Source organism: Stegostoma tigrinum, chromosome 28 (assembly GCF_030684315.1).
Source record: "Stegostoma tigrinum isolate sSteTig4 chromosome 28, sSteTig4.hap1, whole genome shotgun sequence".
Classification (NCBI taxonomy): domain Eukaryota; kingdom Metazoa; phylum Chordata; class Chondrichthyes; order Orectolobiformes; family Stegostomatidae; genus Stegostoma; species Stegostoma tigrinum.
This window is the reverse complement of record NC_081381.1, coordinates 13,773,112-13,789,479: the sequence shown is the minus strand read 5'-3', so window position 1 is coordinate 13,789,479 and position 16,368 is coordinate 13,773,112. Positions and strand designations below refer to the sequence as shown.

At 39.8% G+C, this 16,368-nt stretch overlaps 1 protein-coding gene across 25 annotated transcripts in view; it reads left to right on the top strand.

Moving 5' to 3' along the window:
* kif1b (kinesin family member 1B) overlaps positions 1 to 14,936 on the top strand; it is a 215,086-nt gene extending 200,150 nt beyond the window's left edge. For 24 of the 25 annotated variants that reach the window (XM_048561058.2, XM_048561044.2, XM_048561066.2 and 21 more), the window contains 7 exons: positions 1,459 to 1,698; positions 2,982 to 3,053; positions 4,636 to 4,760; positions 6,043 to 6,192; positions 6,308 to 6,500; positions 7,750 to 7,868; positions 9,310 to 14,936. In XM_048561058.2, coding sequence (XP_048417015.1) covers positions 1,459 to 1,698; positions 2,982 to 3,053; positions 4,636 to 4,760; positions 6,043 to 6,192; positions 6,308 to 6,500; positions 7,750 to 7,868; positions 9,310 to 9,352 — 942 coding nt within the window. In that variant the 3' untranslated portion in view covers positions 9,353 to 14,936. Of the gene's footprint in view, positions 1 to 1,458; positions 1,699 to 2,981; positions 3,054 to 4,635; positions 4,761 to 6,042; positions 6,193 to 6,307; positions 6,501 to 7,749; positions 7,873 to 9,309 lie in introns of those variants that run through there. The other variant, XM_048561061.2, reaches the window with a different exon arrangement.
* Positions 14,937 to 16,368: the final 1,432 nt, after the last annotated feature.

The following is a 16,368-nucleotide window of genomic DNA, read 5'->3' as shown; positions in this document are numbered from 1 at the left end:
CTTTTGGTTCTGAGCAGTGACCAGAAAGTAGACATTTGTTCCCTCAACTTGAGCCCTTCTTTGGAAATCGGTACATGATAAATTTATTACTTTCAAGTAATTATTTTGAGTGTGTGTTAGAATTCAGGGTGAAGATAATTGTGCTCCAAAGATGCTGCTTGGCCTGCTGTGTTCATCCAGCTCCACACTTTGATATCTCGGATTCTCCAGCATCTGCAGTCCCATTATCTCTATTATACAAGTCCTGTTTCCTCTTTGATTCAGGTAGTGTTTCACACATTTTAGGTATTCAACTATTACATACTAAATATGTATTTAACACTCCTTGAAAATATCAAAAGCAGATGTAATTCAGTAGTAGAACCCCATCAGGAATTTTCTCAAACCAAATAAAGACAGTACTTTTCTCCTTACTGCAGTGTAAACAGTGAAGCCAAAAGCCATCTGCTTCATTCCTTATATCTAAGTATTTGTCCCTTGTTTGTCTGATATGCAATACTTGAAATGAACCAGCAGTTCTCAAGTTCTTTCGTTGTAAATTATTGAATCAATTATGTCATTTAATACCAGCACAGCTCCAATATATTTTTGCTTGGAGCATTGGGCTAGGAGGTTTTTTAAGGCTCCTTTTGGGTGATATTGTTCCTACCTCTGAGCCAGGAGGTCTGGGTTCATGTCCTACCTGCTCCAGAGATGTGTCACAACATCTGTGAACAGGTGGAAATTGGGAAAATATCTTCTGTTGGGATATGTCATTCCTGGCACTGAAGGAGGCTATTTGGCCTATTGTGTTCTTGCACAAGGCCAGCTCTTGGTCATAGTTGGCACCTGAAAGTACAGCAAACTTTGATTAAATCAGCAAACATTATGCACCTGAAATACTGGATACTTACTGTATTATTGTGTTCGCTGTGATGTCAGTGTTCAAGAATATGAGTGAGAAGGGTCTCTGCTGCTAAGTTTCATTTGTTATTATTTAAGTAATTCATGCCATAAATAATACTTCTCCAGCATTGTCTTTCTATTACTTAGTGAGTATTTTTACATTAGTTATGTGGAACTCTTGATCAACTGAATATTTGCTCACTCCTAGTCCCATAGGTGCTGGTTAATGAAAAGTTTGCCATATGTGTCAGTGGCTTTTTACATTTTTTTTTAACCTAGTCTGGTGTAATTGTTCTCCATTTGACATTTTTTTTTCTACTTTCTAGATATATTGAACTGTAAAATCTGCTGTGGCAAATGCCATGATGCACCAGAATGTTACAGCAAAGCACGAGGCCATTTAGCCTGCTGTGACTGTTCTGGTCACCTTCAAGCACAGCTCAGCCTGTCCCAAACCTTTGCATTTTCCCTGTCACCCTGAATAGGTTTACTTATGACAAATGAGCACAGATGTTTCCTTTGAAAATGTTTTCATTTGCGTCCAGTTGCGTGACCTGTTGTGTTCTTTCGAAGGTTGAGCGGACACGCCATCTCCTGTTACTGCGTGAGAAACTCAGCGAGGCAACTTCAAAGTCTCTCTGCGACTCCATCTCCCCCAGTATGAGCAGTGGCACACTCAGCACCTCAACCAGCATTTCCTCGCAGATATCAACCACAACGTTCGAGAGCGCTGTCACACCCAGTGAGAGCAGTGGATATGACTCTGCAGACATTCAGAGCCTTGTCGATCGAGAGAAGGAGCTGGCCAGCAAGGTATTGCAGAATGGGATACAGCTGACAGGAGTTGCTCATTGTGGGGTCTATGTGCTGTGGCTAAAGAATGCTTGTTCATTATGCAAAGTCACAAAAGGTTGATGCTTTGGTTTAGAACTTCAGTATAAGTTTGGGTGCTTGATCCAGGGGACAAACTTGGAACTTTCTTCTAGCAGCAGTTACTTTTAGAAGAAATCTTGTTTGGCTGCTTCCCTTCGAGAAAGTTGTATTCAATTGTAATAATTGAATGGCTGCTGCATTTATTTGGACCATGAGTGCCCATTTCTTTCTGCTCAGAAGTGATAGATAGTGAATTAAATGCCAGCATTTTATTAATTCCCTCGGGCACCTCCCAAAAAATTCCTAACTCTTTTTGTGTAGATGCACAGTCTTGGCTCCCCACACAGCTTGTTCATCAGTCTGCCTTACTGTTTGTAGAAAAGCAGAGGACTGGCTAAACGCATCATTGGCAATGCAATCAGCCTGGTTATTCTGGTATATCCTGTGCTGCCCCGTTACCAGTGACTTTTGGTGCAGTCTTAAGAGCGAATGATTTTGCTGCTGTATGAATCGGAAAGAAAACAGTAAAGCACATTTTGTTTTGTTTTGAATGAAACACTCAAACTTGGTTTACTGCAAAGAAAAGTGCTGTGTGTCAAAATGGAACAATTAGCAAAGCCATTGTATTCAGACAGTTTGTGAATGTCTTTTGGATCTATGGTCCAAATGATGAGGTGATGAAACTGCCATATGGGTGCCCGAAACATCCATCAACAGGGCACTATCTCTACCTGCTTTCTGTGAATCATTGAATCTAACATAAGGAAACCATTTGGTCCATAATACTAGCGCTAGCCCTTTGAAAGACAAGCTGTCCCATTAATTCAACCATTCCGTTTCTTGTAGCCCTGCAAAACTTTCCTCTTCAAATTCTGTGCCCAGTTCCTTTGTCTTACATCACAATATCCTTTTCATTTCTTCTTGAGCTTGTTTGCCAATTCTCCCAGTTTCGTTCCCTAGAAACAACAATTGTGGGTTTATTCAATCTAGCTGGTCTGCAGGATAAAGTTTTTCTGAAAGTGAATACCATTTCAACTGAAGTCACCTCTATAGCTGTTGCTTTATCCCCAGTGCAAATTTGGAGAAGCTAAATTAGCAATCTAAATCAAATATTTCTCGTACATTAGCGTTTTTGTCAAACGGGCTTCCTGTTTGTTGGCCTGTCTGATCTGTTTCTTGCCTGGTCTTCATGTCCTTAATGTGCAATAATCTTTTTCTTTCAGTGCTTACGACTTCTAATGCATACCTTTAATAAAGAATTCAATCCAGTCTGCAGCAGCATCAGTGACAGCAAGGTAAATATAAACGTTCTTCACAAAGAACCGTTTTAATACAACAGACACCCTGAAGATGCTACAGACCAGTTTATGTTGATTTTTAGTAGACCACAAGTTATGTACATCTGAAATGGGGCAGCGTGGTTAGCACTGCCACTTCACAGCACCGGGGACCAAAGTTTGATTCCACCGTCTGGTGACTGTGTCTGTGTGGTGTTTGCACGTTCTCCCTGTGTCTCTTTGGGTTTCCTCCCACAGTCCAAAGATGTCCAGGTTAGGGCGGATTGGCCATGCTAATTTGCTCATAATGTGCAGGAATGTGAAGGCTAGGTGGGTTAACCATTGGAAATGCAGGGTTACCGGATAGGGGAATGAGGTTGGGTCTGGGTGGGATGCTCTTCAGAGGATTGGTGTGGACTCGATGGGCCAAATGGCCTGCTTCCACCCTGTAAGGATTCTTTTGATTCTGAGTAATCACAGGAGGTTATTGTACATTGTAGGCTTTCAAGCATTAATGCGAAGTTCTCGTGCAAAAGCTTGCCCATTTGAAGGGCACCCTAACTAATTGCAAAAGACTTGGCCAGTGTTTGAAAGAAAAACTATGCTGAAATTGCCAAAAGTGTATTTCATAAAGGACAAAGAAATAGCAATAATTTAACAGGTAAGATTAAAGAAAAAGGTAAAACAGCTCCCACTTTCTGATATCAGACAGCAATCTTGCTGAACAGACCTGTTGTACAGAGAGGGTTGTGTTAAGGGCCTGGACAGCTGTTTGCAATGCAGAGTGATCCACAGCATGAGCTCAGATCCCACCCTGGCTAAGGTTACCATGAAGGGCTGTTCTTCTCAATTTCTCCTCTTGCCTCAGGTGTGGTGACCCTCAGGATAAACCATTTGTGTCTCTGTAATGAGAGCCGACCCCAATGGTCTGGTGAAACTAGGGTGACTTTACCTTTTGGGGACGAATACAAGTTTCAAGATTTCTGCTTTGTGCTACAATATTCTGATGGACTTGTATCAAATCCATAAAGACTTTTTTTATATTAATCTTATCTAAAGTAATATACAATTTGTTTCCTTCCAAAAACTGCCCAAACATTAACCATCAGGTCTGGATAGATTGTCTTTTTAATATTGAGCACTTAAAATTGATATATTGTGCTCTTAAATAGACTATCTCATTTGGAAAAGGCCTTGCTTGTGTTGTATTGTAACGCATTGGAAAATGCATTCAAAAGTCCTTTCTATTGATGCTTTCGGTGTCAAGCTTCTTTGTATATCTGTTGTTAGGGAATATCGCTTTGCAGATGTGATCTTATTTTCAAAGAGTATTCTTTGGCAATTTAGGAGAAAGCGGCTATTGTTTTGACAATTATAAATTTGTCATTCAGCAAACCAATCCTAATAATTTGAGATTATTTTAAAATAACCCATCAACTCTTGAAATTGTAAGTCCTCTGAAATAGCTGTGCACTGTGATTACACCACACAGAACACTACTTTACTTTAACATCTTACATTGTTTCAAGGTGAATTAAGATGAGTTTGTTCTTGTTTTGGTAAAGTCAGACGTGGATTTCTAAATACTCCCATGTTTCAGCTTTCAGATGTGAACTCTCCGATTGGCCGTGATGCTTCTGTGTCCAGTTTTAGCAGTACCACGCTCACTCCTTCTTCCACCTGCCCGTCACTTTCAGACTCCCGCTGTAACTCAGTGGATCAGAAGTAAGTCTGCAATTGAGGATTTTTTATGCTAATCAACTTTTAAGGATACTGAGTGAAAAAAAGAACAGTTTTCATCTTGTTGAACTGTTTGAATGATACTGCAAAGAGAGGGAGAAAAGAGAGCACAGAAAAGAAAACCCTGCAGGAGTATGCGTTAATCTCAAATTTAAAAGATTGCCTCCCCCACCCGTGTGCACTTTCCCACTGTCAGCCTTTACATTTGGCTGCTGCGTCACGTCATATAAGCAATTTTAAAATGCGTCCCTTTCATTGCACAGAATTGGGTTGACAGTATTAAAGTTAGTTTGAGAATCCTTGAAGCCATTGGTGAAAGAACTGAAACCAACTTCCCAAGTTCCTAGATAATAAAATGTGAGGCTGGATGAACACAGCAGGCCAAGCAGCATCTCAGGAGCACAAAAGCTGACGTTTCGGGCCTAGACCCTTCTTCAGAGAGGGGGATGGGGAGAGGGAACTGGAATAAGTTCCCAGTATCTCTTCCCAAGTTCCTACTGGGTTTTCCCTTTTCTCCTCTCTCTCTGTAAACCACTTCCAATATCACTGTAAATGCAGTTTGCTACTTTGGAGGTTTGGCCGATATTCAAAGAAGGGAGCACCTTGGTCACATTACAGTTCAAAAGCTCAGCCCATTCACTATACCCTGTTGTTTCTAATAAGTTACAGAATTGCCTTTTCTATCCTCGGTTCCTCAACCTCTGTCTTTTTGACTCCTTTCTGCCTAGATGCAAAGCCCATCTTTGGGTGAGCTGTCTGCCAATCCAAATCATCCTAAACATTCATGAATTAGGCCTCATCAGCTTGGAGATGTCAGTGTTCCAGGGCCTGGTAACACAAAGATGTCAAACCTAATTGGACCATTTCTCAACACAACTTGGATCCCTAAATTACTTTGTGTAATCTATTCTAACTTATTATTCTTAATGAAATCTTCAATAGTGAAGATCTGAGAGGTAATGAAGCACCGATGATTCTGATCCTGGTCAATGCTGATTTTGTTGATTCACCACTTGTGAAGAACTTCCGTTCTTGTATATCTATTTCAAACTCTGTTTCCCCTCAACATGGAACATTTAAGCTCCACAATGCCATGGGGGCATCTTTAATTGAGTATTTCAGGCCTTGCTTCCATGGAGTTCTGAGGAAGACTCCTGTCAAACACATGTTTCTCTCTCCACAGAATGTTGCATGATCTGCTGAATTCCTCCATTTTCTATTTTTATTTCTTGCTTCTATGTAACCAGAGACTGTGTTCATATTTCAGGACTCCAGAGGCCAACTCGAGATCCTCAAGTCCGTGCGTGGAATTTGATGGCTTCCCCATAGTTTCTCGAGTTGAAACTTCGTACCTTGCCAAAGCGGGGAAGAATGAATTTTTAAACCTGCTTCCTAACATTGAGGAGATCAGGACTGGGTAAAAGCTTCTGGCGAGATTCTCCAATTTATTTGCTCCAAGTTACAAGCACTCTGTAAATGTTACACCAGTTGCATGTGACCTTTTTGTGTATGATTCTTTACATATGCTGAAGTCCTGTGGTGTCGAAGAAAGGGTATCTGCATTTCATGGAACCGCAGTCTAATTCTTGGGTGAAGCATTACGTTGCAATCCGCCGTCCATATGTGTTTATCTACAACAGTGATAAGGACCCCGTGGAAAGAGGCATTCTGAATCTGTCCACGGCCCAGGTGGAATACAGCGAGGATCAGCAGACTATGCTAAAGGTTGTTATATTGCTTGCATATGTTTTCACCAGCAAAGAACAAGGCACTTGTTACAGCATAATGTTTCCCATCCATTATCGGGTGGCCCAAATCGCTAAGATCCACGAACCACACCCAGGATTGAATACAGGAACATAGAGAATAGGTGCAGGAGTAGGCCCTTCGAGCCTTCTCCACCATTCAATACAATCACAGCTGATCATCCAACTCAGTCCCCTGTTTCCCCTTTCTCCCTGTACCCTTTGATCTTTTTAGCCCTAAGAATTATATCTACCTCCCCTGAGAATATTAAATATTTTGGCCTGAACCACGCTCTGTGGCGGAGAATTCCACAGGCTCCCCACTCTCTGGGTGAAGAAGTTTCTACACATCAGTCCTAAACGGTCTACCCCATATCCTTAAACTGTGACCCCTGGTTGAGGACTCCCCAGTCAGCAGGAACATCCTTCCTGCATTTACCCTGTCTAGTCTTGTTAGAACTTCATAGGTTCCTGAGATCGCCCCTCATTCTTCTAAACGCCAGTGAATGCGGTCCCAACCAATCCTGTCTCACTCGATACGTCAGTGCTATCATCCCAGGAATCATTCCCGTAAACCTTCACCACGAGTTCATAATTAATTCTGAGAGAATGCTGGCTGCTAGATTTCTGGGGCACCCTGCTCCTGTACTCTGGTAATCTAGAGCTCCTCATGTGCCGTTTCTTCTTCCATAATCTCACTTCACAACAATAATTAGTGTTTAGATCCTACAGCTATGCGAGATGTTTCAACTAAAACAACTTCCACCAAGCTGCAGTTTGTAAAGACAGGTGTAAAAATGTAACAAGGGCATACAGATAGGGAATGATCCGTGTTCCGAGCAAGGTGATCTTGGCGATAGTATCAACAGTCTGTGGCCCAGGAAGGCCACATCCAGATTGCTACCCAATGACACATGCTGGGAAGTGCATTTGGATGGATGTCAGATCAGTGTAGTGTCAGCTTGTTATCCTGCCAGACTCTAATCCTCTGCTACACCATCAAGGCCCATAGCTGAAGGCAACCCTTGCCTGTGGGATTATACCTTGGTAAAAGTTAAGTATGTTCTGCAGTGAAGTATAAATGACCAAAACTGATAGAAAACACAATATTAACTATTACATGGTGGTTGGGTTGTAGTAATCTTCTGCCATGGTTAAAAGTTAAAAGAGCTACAAACTTTGGCTTCAAGATTCCCAGTAAATACCCTTTTTGTTTTTGTGTTGTGCAGACATCAAACACATTTGCAGTGTGCACAAAACATCGTGGAATACTTCTGCAAGCAAGCAATGACAAAGATATGTATGATTGGTTGTATGCTTTCAATCCACTGTTGGCAGGTTCAATCAGGTAAACAATTTATTTATATTTCAGTAAAACTTGCCCTCGTTCTTAATCTTACCCTAAATATCCGGTTTCTCTATCCTATCATTGAAAGCAAATCAAGTGAATACATTTTCAATTTAATTGGTAAATGATACTTGGGATATAGTATAATCAGGTGAAATTGATAGCCAGCTGTTTTGCTGTCACTTGGTAATCTTGTGGCGCAGTGGTAGAGTCTCCACCCCTGGACTGGGAAGGCCGAGCTCAATCCCACCTACTCCAAAGGTGTGTAATAACCATGCTGGACAGGTTGATTGGAAAAATTTTCGGTGCAATATTGAGGGCCGAAGGCCTGTTCTGCACTGTATTGTTTTATGCTCTGTAGGTTAAATTAAAATAATTTTGCCAAAATATTATAACGTAAGAGTTCTGAATTCTCTCTCCGTTCTACACTGCGTGTGACATGAGAGCCATGATGCTGAAGTTGATAATGTCACATTGCCACAGGAAAAGTATTCTTGTACATGTCACCAAAAATATAAACCTGGTTTGATCTACTTTGTGATTAAAGAGAGATTTAAAAATTCCAATGCAGTACTTTTCAATTATTTCTTTCAGCCATGTCATTTTTTTTGGATAATTGCATGCTGTCAGATTTCCAAACACTGCTTTGGAAATCTCTCCAAACCTCCTCCTTTCTCCTTAAATGCACATATTCATTAGTAGGGGCCTGTTATCTACAGGATCAAGGATCTGTGCAGGCCTTAGACCTGTTTTGAATTAAACAAAAGCTTCCAGGTTAGATTCCTGGTGCGTTTGACATGGTGACATTTCGACCAATCATTGTCCACTTGCCAAATAATCAGCACTCTGCTCCCATATGGTATGAACTGTTGCTTTCTTTGAAATTTGGCATTCTTGTCACTGACCTGAAGAGTGCAAGATGAAAGTCTGTTTGTTTGTTTTCAGCAATGCTGAATTTTGTACTCCTTATTGATGAATCTTTATTTGAGGAGCAGGTGGCAATGTTGCTAGGCTAGGCATCCGGAGAGCCCAGCTAGCGCTGGTGGAATTTAAAATCGGTATAAAGCTGAGCTCTGCGATGGTGATCGTGAAGCTGTTACTGATTGTTGTAAACAACCATCAAGTTCACAAATGGCCTTTTAGGGAAGGAAATCTGATGTCCTTACACTATCTGGCATACATGTGAGTCCAGACTCTCAGCAGTGCTGAGACTGTGACTGACTGAGTTTCTCAGTTCAAGGCCAATAAGGAATGGGAAACAAGTGTTGAAGTTGTCAGTGATACTCCTAATCCATGGAAGAATTTTTTTGGCTTGTCGTGATATTTGTTTATTGCTCCTGTGGTACACTGGCTGGTTTATAACTACATCATATTTTTATAATGATTGATGTTTTCACAAATTCATGCCTTGTTTTTCACATTTTGTTTTTGCTTTCTGTAGGTCAAAACTTGCTAGGAGACGTTCAAGGCAACAAATGATGTAAACGAATATCTATCACTGAAGGCAAGAAATGAAGTAACAATTCTGACTTGCCTTACCACCATAGAGGAGTTGCTCTTAACCGTTTGTGATTCTTGACGATTTCTCATGTACACATGGCTTAACACTCTCTCTAAGCACCTTTTTTTTTCTAGTTACCAAAATACTGCTGTTTCTTTGCATCCATTCCAGGTCTTGTAGTAGCATGTTGTAAAATAGCTGTGTGTGCACGATTCTCAACTTTTTTTCCATTCCTGCTTTCTTCTCGTGTCTGTAGGATGTCCTTGTCTGTGTTTCCAGTCGAACTGTAGCCTTTAATTTGCAAACCATGGGGTAATTGCAACTGGTCCTTGGGCCCAGTAGCTGTAAGATAAGGTGGAAAAGGGTAGTTCACGCCCTTCCTCTGATAGGTGACAGGCTAGGTACCTTCAGGAATACACTATGTTCTGGAATATCACGTGTGGTGATCTCCAGCATTCTGGAATGTCACGGCTGCCAGGCCGTTTTAGACGGAACGTTTTTGATCGCAGCAGTTGCAAACTTTGCTGGATTGTTAAGTGTGACGTTAGGGTGAAGCCCTACTCTGAGGAAGTGCAGTCCTACTACTAAGTAGGAAAACTAGCCGATCTCGAAAGCTGACCCACTCAAGTAGTAGGTTAACTAGTAGCAAAAAGGCAACGGCCTGACTTTGTTGTCGTAAACACACACTGCAATGGTTGGGCCATCTCTTTTCCTATATCTGTCTGTCTTCTGCGTGCATGCGTATCCAGAAGGATACTTCTGCCCAAGGATGTTCCTTCATACCTTGGTGAAAAGCATTTAATAGCAGACATTTGCAAATTGCTTTCCAGACTTCCGACAATGCACATGTTCCTCGCTTGCAAGATGCCTAAGTACCTTCTTGCAGTAGAATCATCATTAATCAGCAGCAGTATCCCAGAAAACTGACTCAAGGTCAAGTAATTCTACATCACTGCTATGCAGATGGAGAGCTCGAAGTACTCTACAAATCCTGCACCATGCTGTATTCTTGAATATGACCACTCGCATTAGAAATAAATTTGCCGACTAATCCTTTTATGCTGCGATCAGGCATTTGCTGACACTTTTTAATTGCTGGCCTCTAACCACCAGATAATCTGCAGCTAAAGTTGCAATTTCAAAACAAGGTGCAATTTAGAAAGTAGCAAAAGATTAATAAGACTCTGTTAAAGTTTGTGGATCAGTATTCACACTTGTGACTGTACTAGTGAATTTACTGCAGCATTTAAGGTACAGATGTTGAGGCAGTCCCCTCAACATCTCATCATGAGATCATGTCTAGTGTATTTCAGCCTCAACTATTAGCCAAGTGTAAATTTGGCAGAAGGGACTAGGATTTCATTCCTTGTTATTCCTCTGAATGATTTTCAGTTTTTGCAATCCGTTTTGTATCTCAACTGTCACCAATGCATCCCTAAAAGGATGACTGCTAAAACATCCTTTGCCAAATGCTTTGTCCCTTCCACCACACAAGGTATATAACACAGGCTGACTGCAGCCCTGTTTACAGACAATTGCATGTCAGTATTTCTCAGTAGTTTTGAGTTGAAGATGTCAACCGATAGCCAAAATAAATTACACAAATTTGTATAACTGTAGGTTGATTAGATTCTGTGGAGGGAAAACACAGTGGAACTTGATGACATGCAAACTATTTATTAGAAAAAAGTTAACACATTTAGGACATGATTGGCAATCACATAGCATTTTGCCAGATTTGGGTTATAGGGAAAACAGTCAATAGTGTTATCCTTGATCTGTTCCATTTGGCCCAACGGGATAATATAGGCTTCCCTGGGCATCTCCAAAGACCATTGTTCATTATAGGGCTTTTCCCTTCTAGTTGTTTACATGTTGCTGCAGAGGAAACATGTACTTCTAATGCATTGTAGCTGCATTCTAATGTGTGTCATGAAAACACTTTTCCACTAATACTGAACAAAAATGGAGTATAATCGTACAATGCACACAGACCTTGCATGGTCACATGCAGTAGTAATTATATCACATTTAGCAAACCAGCACAGGCAACTTAGCATTGCTACAGATTTATTTTTACAGTATATATGCACTTTTTTCTTATCCATAACTGTTGACCATGATCTGCAGAAGTAGAGCTTGATCAAAAGGGATCCTAATGGAGGTTATCTACTGGATATTCTTGCAGTTTGTCCACTGAATGGTTACCAGGAAACTTTAACCTACTTTATGTGCTAATCAGTGCTTATGTGTGAAGTGGTGAGACATGGGATATTAATAACATAATAGGATAGAGAAATATATCGATGCTTGAATTGTTTACAACAGGAGTTACCAGAATGTAAGCTGCCTTGGCACATCAAAAGTGAGAATTTCTCTGGTAATATTTGATTAGTGTACTGTTTACAGTTTTTTGTTTTATCGCTGAAGGAATTGTGCTGTGAAATGAGAGGGGAAAAATCTAATCTTTGCTTTGAACAACTGAAGTCACACTAAACAGCAGAAATCAGAGTTTCTATCTTTTGTAAACACTCTATTCCCTAAATTCATGACTTCATTTGTTCTGTCCTCACCAGATATTTGTTTCAAAATTAAATTTGTACAAAAGGATCCAAGTGCTTTTGAAAGGAACATTGAAATGTGCTGCAGATTTTAAAGTAAATGCATGCTATTTGTACATGAGGTTTTTCTAATTTGAGTCTAAAAACTTGTGTTTCATCTTGTGCTTTTGTAATATGGATTGAATGGAATTGGATATAACCACAAACCTAGGAAATCAAATAACAAACCACACTGCTCAAATGCATATATTCTTCTGGATAAAACTGTTTATGATTAATACATTTTATTCTTCTGTGCATTTTTAAAAATGTTAGCTTAAGAGAAAGACATTTTAAAGAATGGAGGTTTGACTGGGGCTAGCAAACCTACAGATCATGGCCTGCACTGACATGATAGTGGAAGTACCCAGGACTGATTAAATGTATAAGTTCGTAGTGTTAAGAGTCCATATTTTAGATTACAGGCATCTGGCATGCATAATGTAGGCAATCACACTACAGATTATTTATTGTTAATGGACTATATAATATAGTACTTTTCCTAAAACCAAATTTGGTTATATTTTGTCATGTGAATGGGATTAAACTATATTCAAGCTTTGGATCAGTTTTGTTACTAAATTTCTAAAGTATGAAAGCTGAAGCTAAATTAAAAACTGGCAGTTTTTCCTGAGTCAGTATGTGACTTCCAACATCTGAAGAACCTACCATTATTTATTATTGTTAATTGTAGTGAAGTTTTAAGATACATTCACTTTCATTGCTAAAGGCTGTATGTTGTTTTGCAATAAGTCAGGTTAAAAAAGTATGCTTGGTGGAACCACTGTGTATGTGCCTGAAGTCAGCCAACTTGCAGAGCACATAATGGGATCCATCATGCTAGAGGCCAGGCAACCTCTAGAGCATGGATAATATGAAAAGTATTTGTTTGATTGGATTGAATATGCTTTATATTAGTCAGCTAATGCTTTAATATCTAGTCATTTTATCCACCAGATATTTTGAAATCATTGCAGTGTATTTAAACTGGCTACCGGATAGTCTGAATAGTCACATGTTCTTAGATGAAGTTATGAATGAAGAATGCTGTGGAAGTAAGCTCAATGTCTTTACTTTCCACGGTGGATACCAAGTTCACACATCTTGCACTTTTAACTAATGTTTCCAGCTACTTCTCAATGTAAGCACTGTATACCTTTAAATCCCAAACTAATGTTAGACAGATCTCTTCTTCAGAACGCCATGAACTGTTGAGGATAAGGACTAATTGAATAATTGTTTCATTTAAAACATAAATTGTAATCCGATGACTGAATTCATTCATTTTAAGTCTGAAAATATAGAAGAAGTAAAATCTATCATTTTCTAAAATCTCAAAGCCTTTTCAGGAGGCTGAAACAAATCTTAACGTATAAAATCAAACAAAAACCTAATTAGTTCTGTCTCGTGAGTTGGATGTCTCTACAATTAGGAGAAATTATGTTCAAATTTTTGTAAACTTTTTTTTGCCCATTAACTTTCAAAAAATTACCTGGGTTGCCAAATTTATCAACCCATCACTAAATCAGATTTGTCAAATAAAGGACACTGTTGAGACAGAGCGTCATCAGAAATCACACAATACCAGGTTATAGTCCAAACAGGTTTATTTGAAAACACAAGCTTTAGGAGCCTCAATCCTGACTGAGGCTCTGAAAGTTTGAGATTTCAAATAACCTGATGTTGTGTGATTTCTGACCTTGTCCACCCCAGCCCAACACTAGCACCTCCACAAAGTGACAGAGCATATTTAACAAAAATACTTGGCCTTTCATATGTGAAAGCAAATCGAGGTGGATGTGTCAATATCCGTTCACCTGCCGAAGTCTAACGCAGAACAGGCATTGTGAGAGTTCTTTTGCTTTATTGTTGTGTTGAAGTCTGGTAAATGTAAGCACGTGCATTTTATTAATGCCATTTTCCTAACTCTGACACAGTGAGTTTCCACAAAGGCCAGTAATCTGTTCCCTTGTTCAACGTACATCATCAAAGCAAAGATTCTGCCAAGGGCCCCCTCTCATTTCTCGCTTTTTAGCTAGTGCATGATAAATGCACTATTTATTTTGTACAAATTGTTTGCAGTAAATTGCACACCTTTTTAAGAAGTAATTCTAAGGAAAACATTGGAAATTGCTGTGGGTCATTGTATAGCTTTTTTTCTTTGCTAAGAGTCCTTACGCCAATACTGCACATTGAGATATGAAACATAGGGCCTCTTTTATTTGAGAGAGACTGTACACCTCTTTAAAGAAGGTAAAGAGTTCACAGTAAGGGTGCAACATTTGAACAACTGGATTTTGTTTCTCAGAATTATCAAGGCTGCAAATTAGTATTGTATTCTGATCGTTCTTAGAGCATTTTGCATGAGAATTTGAAAATGATAAAACAAATGGTCAAATCTGCACCATGTCACATAATTTTATGCTGGGATTGAATTATTTTGTAAGTTTGATTGTACAAAGAACTTGTACATAAATTGAGTTATACCGTCTCCCTCGAACAATGAGTGCCATGGAAGGGAAAGATACCATAGCTGCTGTTCGTAGATTTACTGAATGTGCTGGTAATCAGGAACCTACCTGCGTTTTTCTAATTTTAATTTTGTCTGTGGCTGGTCAACCACAATCCATTGTAGTTTAAACATTGTTTTAGTTGGGAATCATTTATAGTGCTTCCTATCAACACCAGGCTCTTCAAAGGAGTGTATCAACACTGTACATTATTTATTATATTTTGTCAGGGTGGCTACACATTCATAATTTTTATTTTGTAAATATGTGTTGAACCAAGCTTAAGGTATAAAGACTTAATGTAAATATTTCATTTATTTGTACTAATTATAATCCATTTGCTGTATAGCATAGACGTGTAATGCAGATAACTAACTGTGTATGGTAACCTGCACCACTGAACTGTTTAGTGAATGAGGTAACAATAAAGGTACAGCCAGTGCATAAGCAAAAGAAACATGTCGTCTTTTTATTGCTACTCTCTATAGGAGTTTTTAAACGCATGTGTGGGCATGTGGTTGTCCACAGCCAGTTCAGCATTTCTTGCCCATCCCTAGTCACCCCAGAAAAGGTGGTGGTGAGCTGCTGCCTTGAACCGCTACTGTTCTTGTCCACTGGGTTGACCCACAATGCCATTAGGGAAGGAATTTCAGGATTTTGACCCAGCAGCAGTGAAGGAATGGTAATATGTTTCCCAAGTTCTGTAAGACAAAGTAGAACAGTAAGTATTTTCAAGTAATATTCATTTCAGTTGGTAAAATAAATTACATTTACATTATGTTTGTATGATCCTTAAATTGTCACTCTCTGCTTCAAAACCAGCAGATTACTTTTGGAAGTGTATGGGACTGGAAAAGCACATAACAAATCCCACAAACAGCAAAAAAAAGGAAAAACCTCTTCCAGAGCTTTTAACTATTGATTGAAGAGTCTCTGGTTCAAAATCCCGGAATTCCGTCCCTAATGGTATTGTGGGAATATCTACACCAAATTGACCGCAGTGGTTCATCTCAACAATGGGTGGACAACAAATGCTGGTTCAAGCAACAACTCCCTCATCCTGTCAGCGAATTTGGATGACGCTTTCCAGATACTTTTGAGAACGGCTGCTCTCCCCAAAAAGCAAGCTGAGAGATTTTCTACATACACGTGATGAACTTCCACTTAACACCTCACTTGAAAGATGGTGTTCTGGGCACTCCCTCCATCACACTTCTGCATCAGTTTACCTGATGACATAGAATCCCTACGGTGCAGAAAGAGGCCATTTGGTCCATCACGTCTGCACTGACTCTCTGCGGAGCATCGCCCTCTCCTCCTCCTCCTCCTCCCTCTCCCTCTCTCACACACACGTGCACACATCCCAATCTTGTAACTCTGGATTCATCATGGCTAATCCAACTAGACTGCGCATCCCTGGGAACTATGGGGCAATTTCAGCATGGCCAATGCACCTAACCTGCACACCTCTGGACTGTAGGAGGAAACTGGAGCACCTGGAGGAAAGCCACGCAGACACAAAGCGAACGTGCAAACTTCACTGTTAATTTAAAAAATGGATTTTACAAGCACAGGTGATGTTTAATGGCAGTTTAATCATAGTGGTACATGGACCTAGATGATGATTCACAACACCTGTAATTAGATTCAAGAATTTCATAAATTGACAGTGTGCCATATCCATGCCAATGTTGAAATTATTCTATATAATGTACAAGCTTAATTCTGTTTGATCCACTGATGCCTTTTCCTTTCATCATAATTGTGTTTTAAGCTCTACTGTACTGTAAAAATGAAACACACAAGTCAGTCCATTGTAATGCTGAGATGACAGAGTGGCCGAAGATATCATTTGGATGAGGATTGCCTATTTTGGTAGACATTGCAGA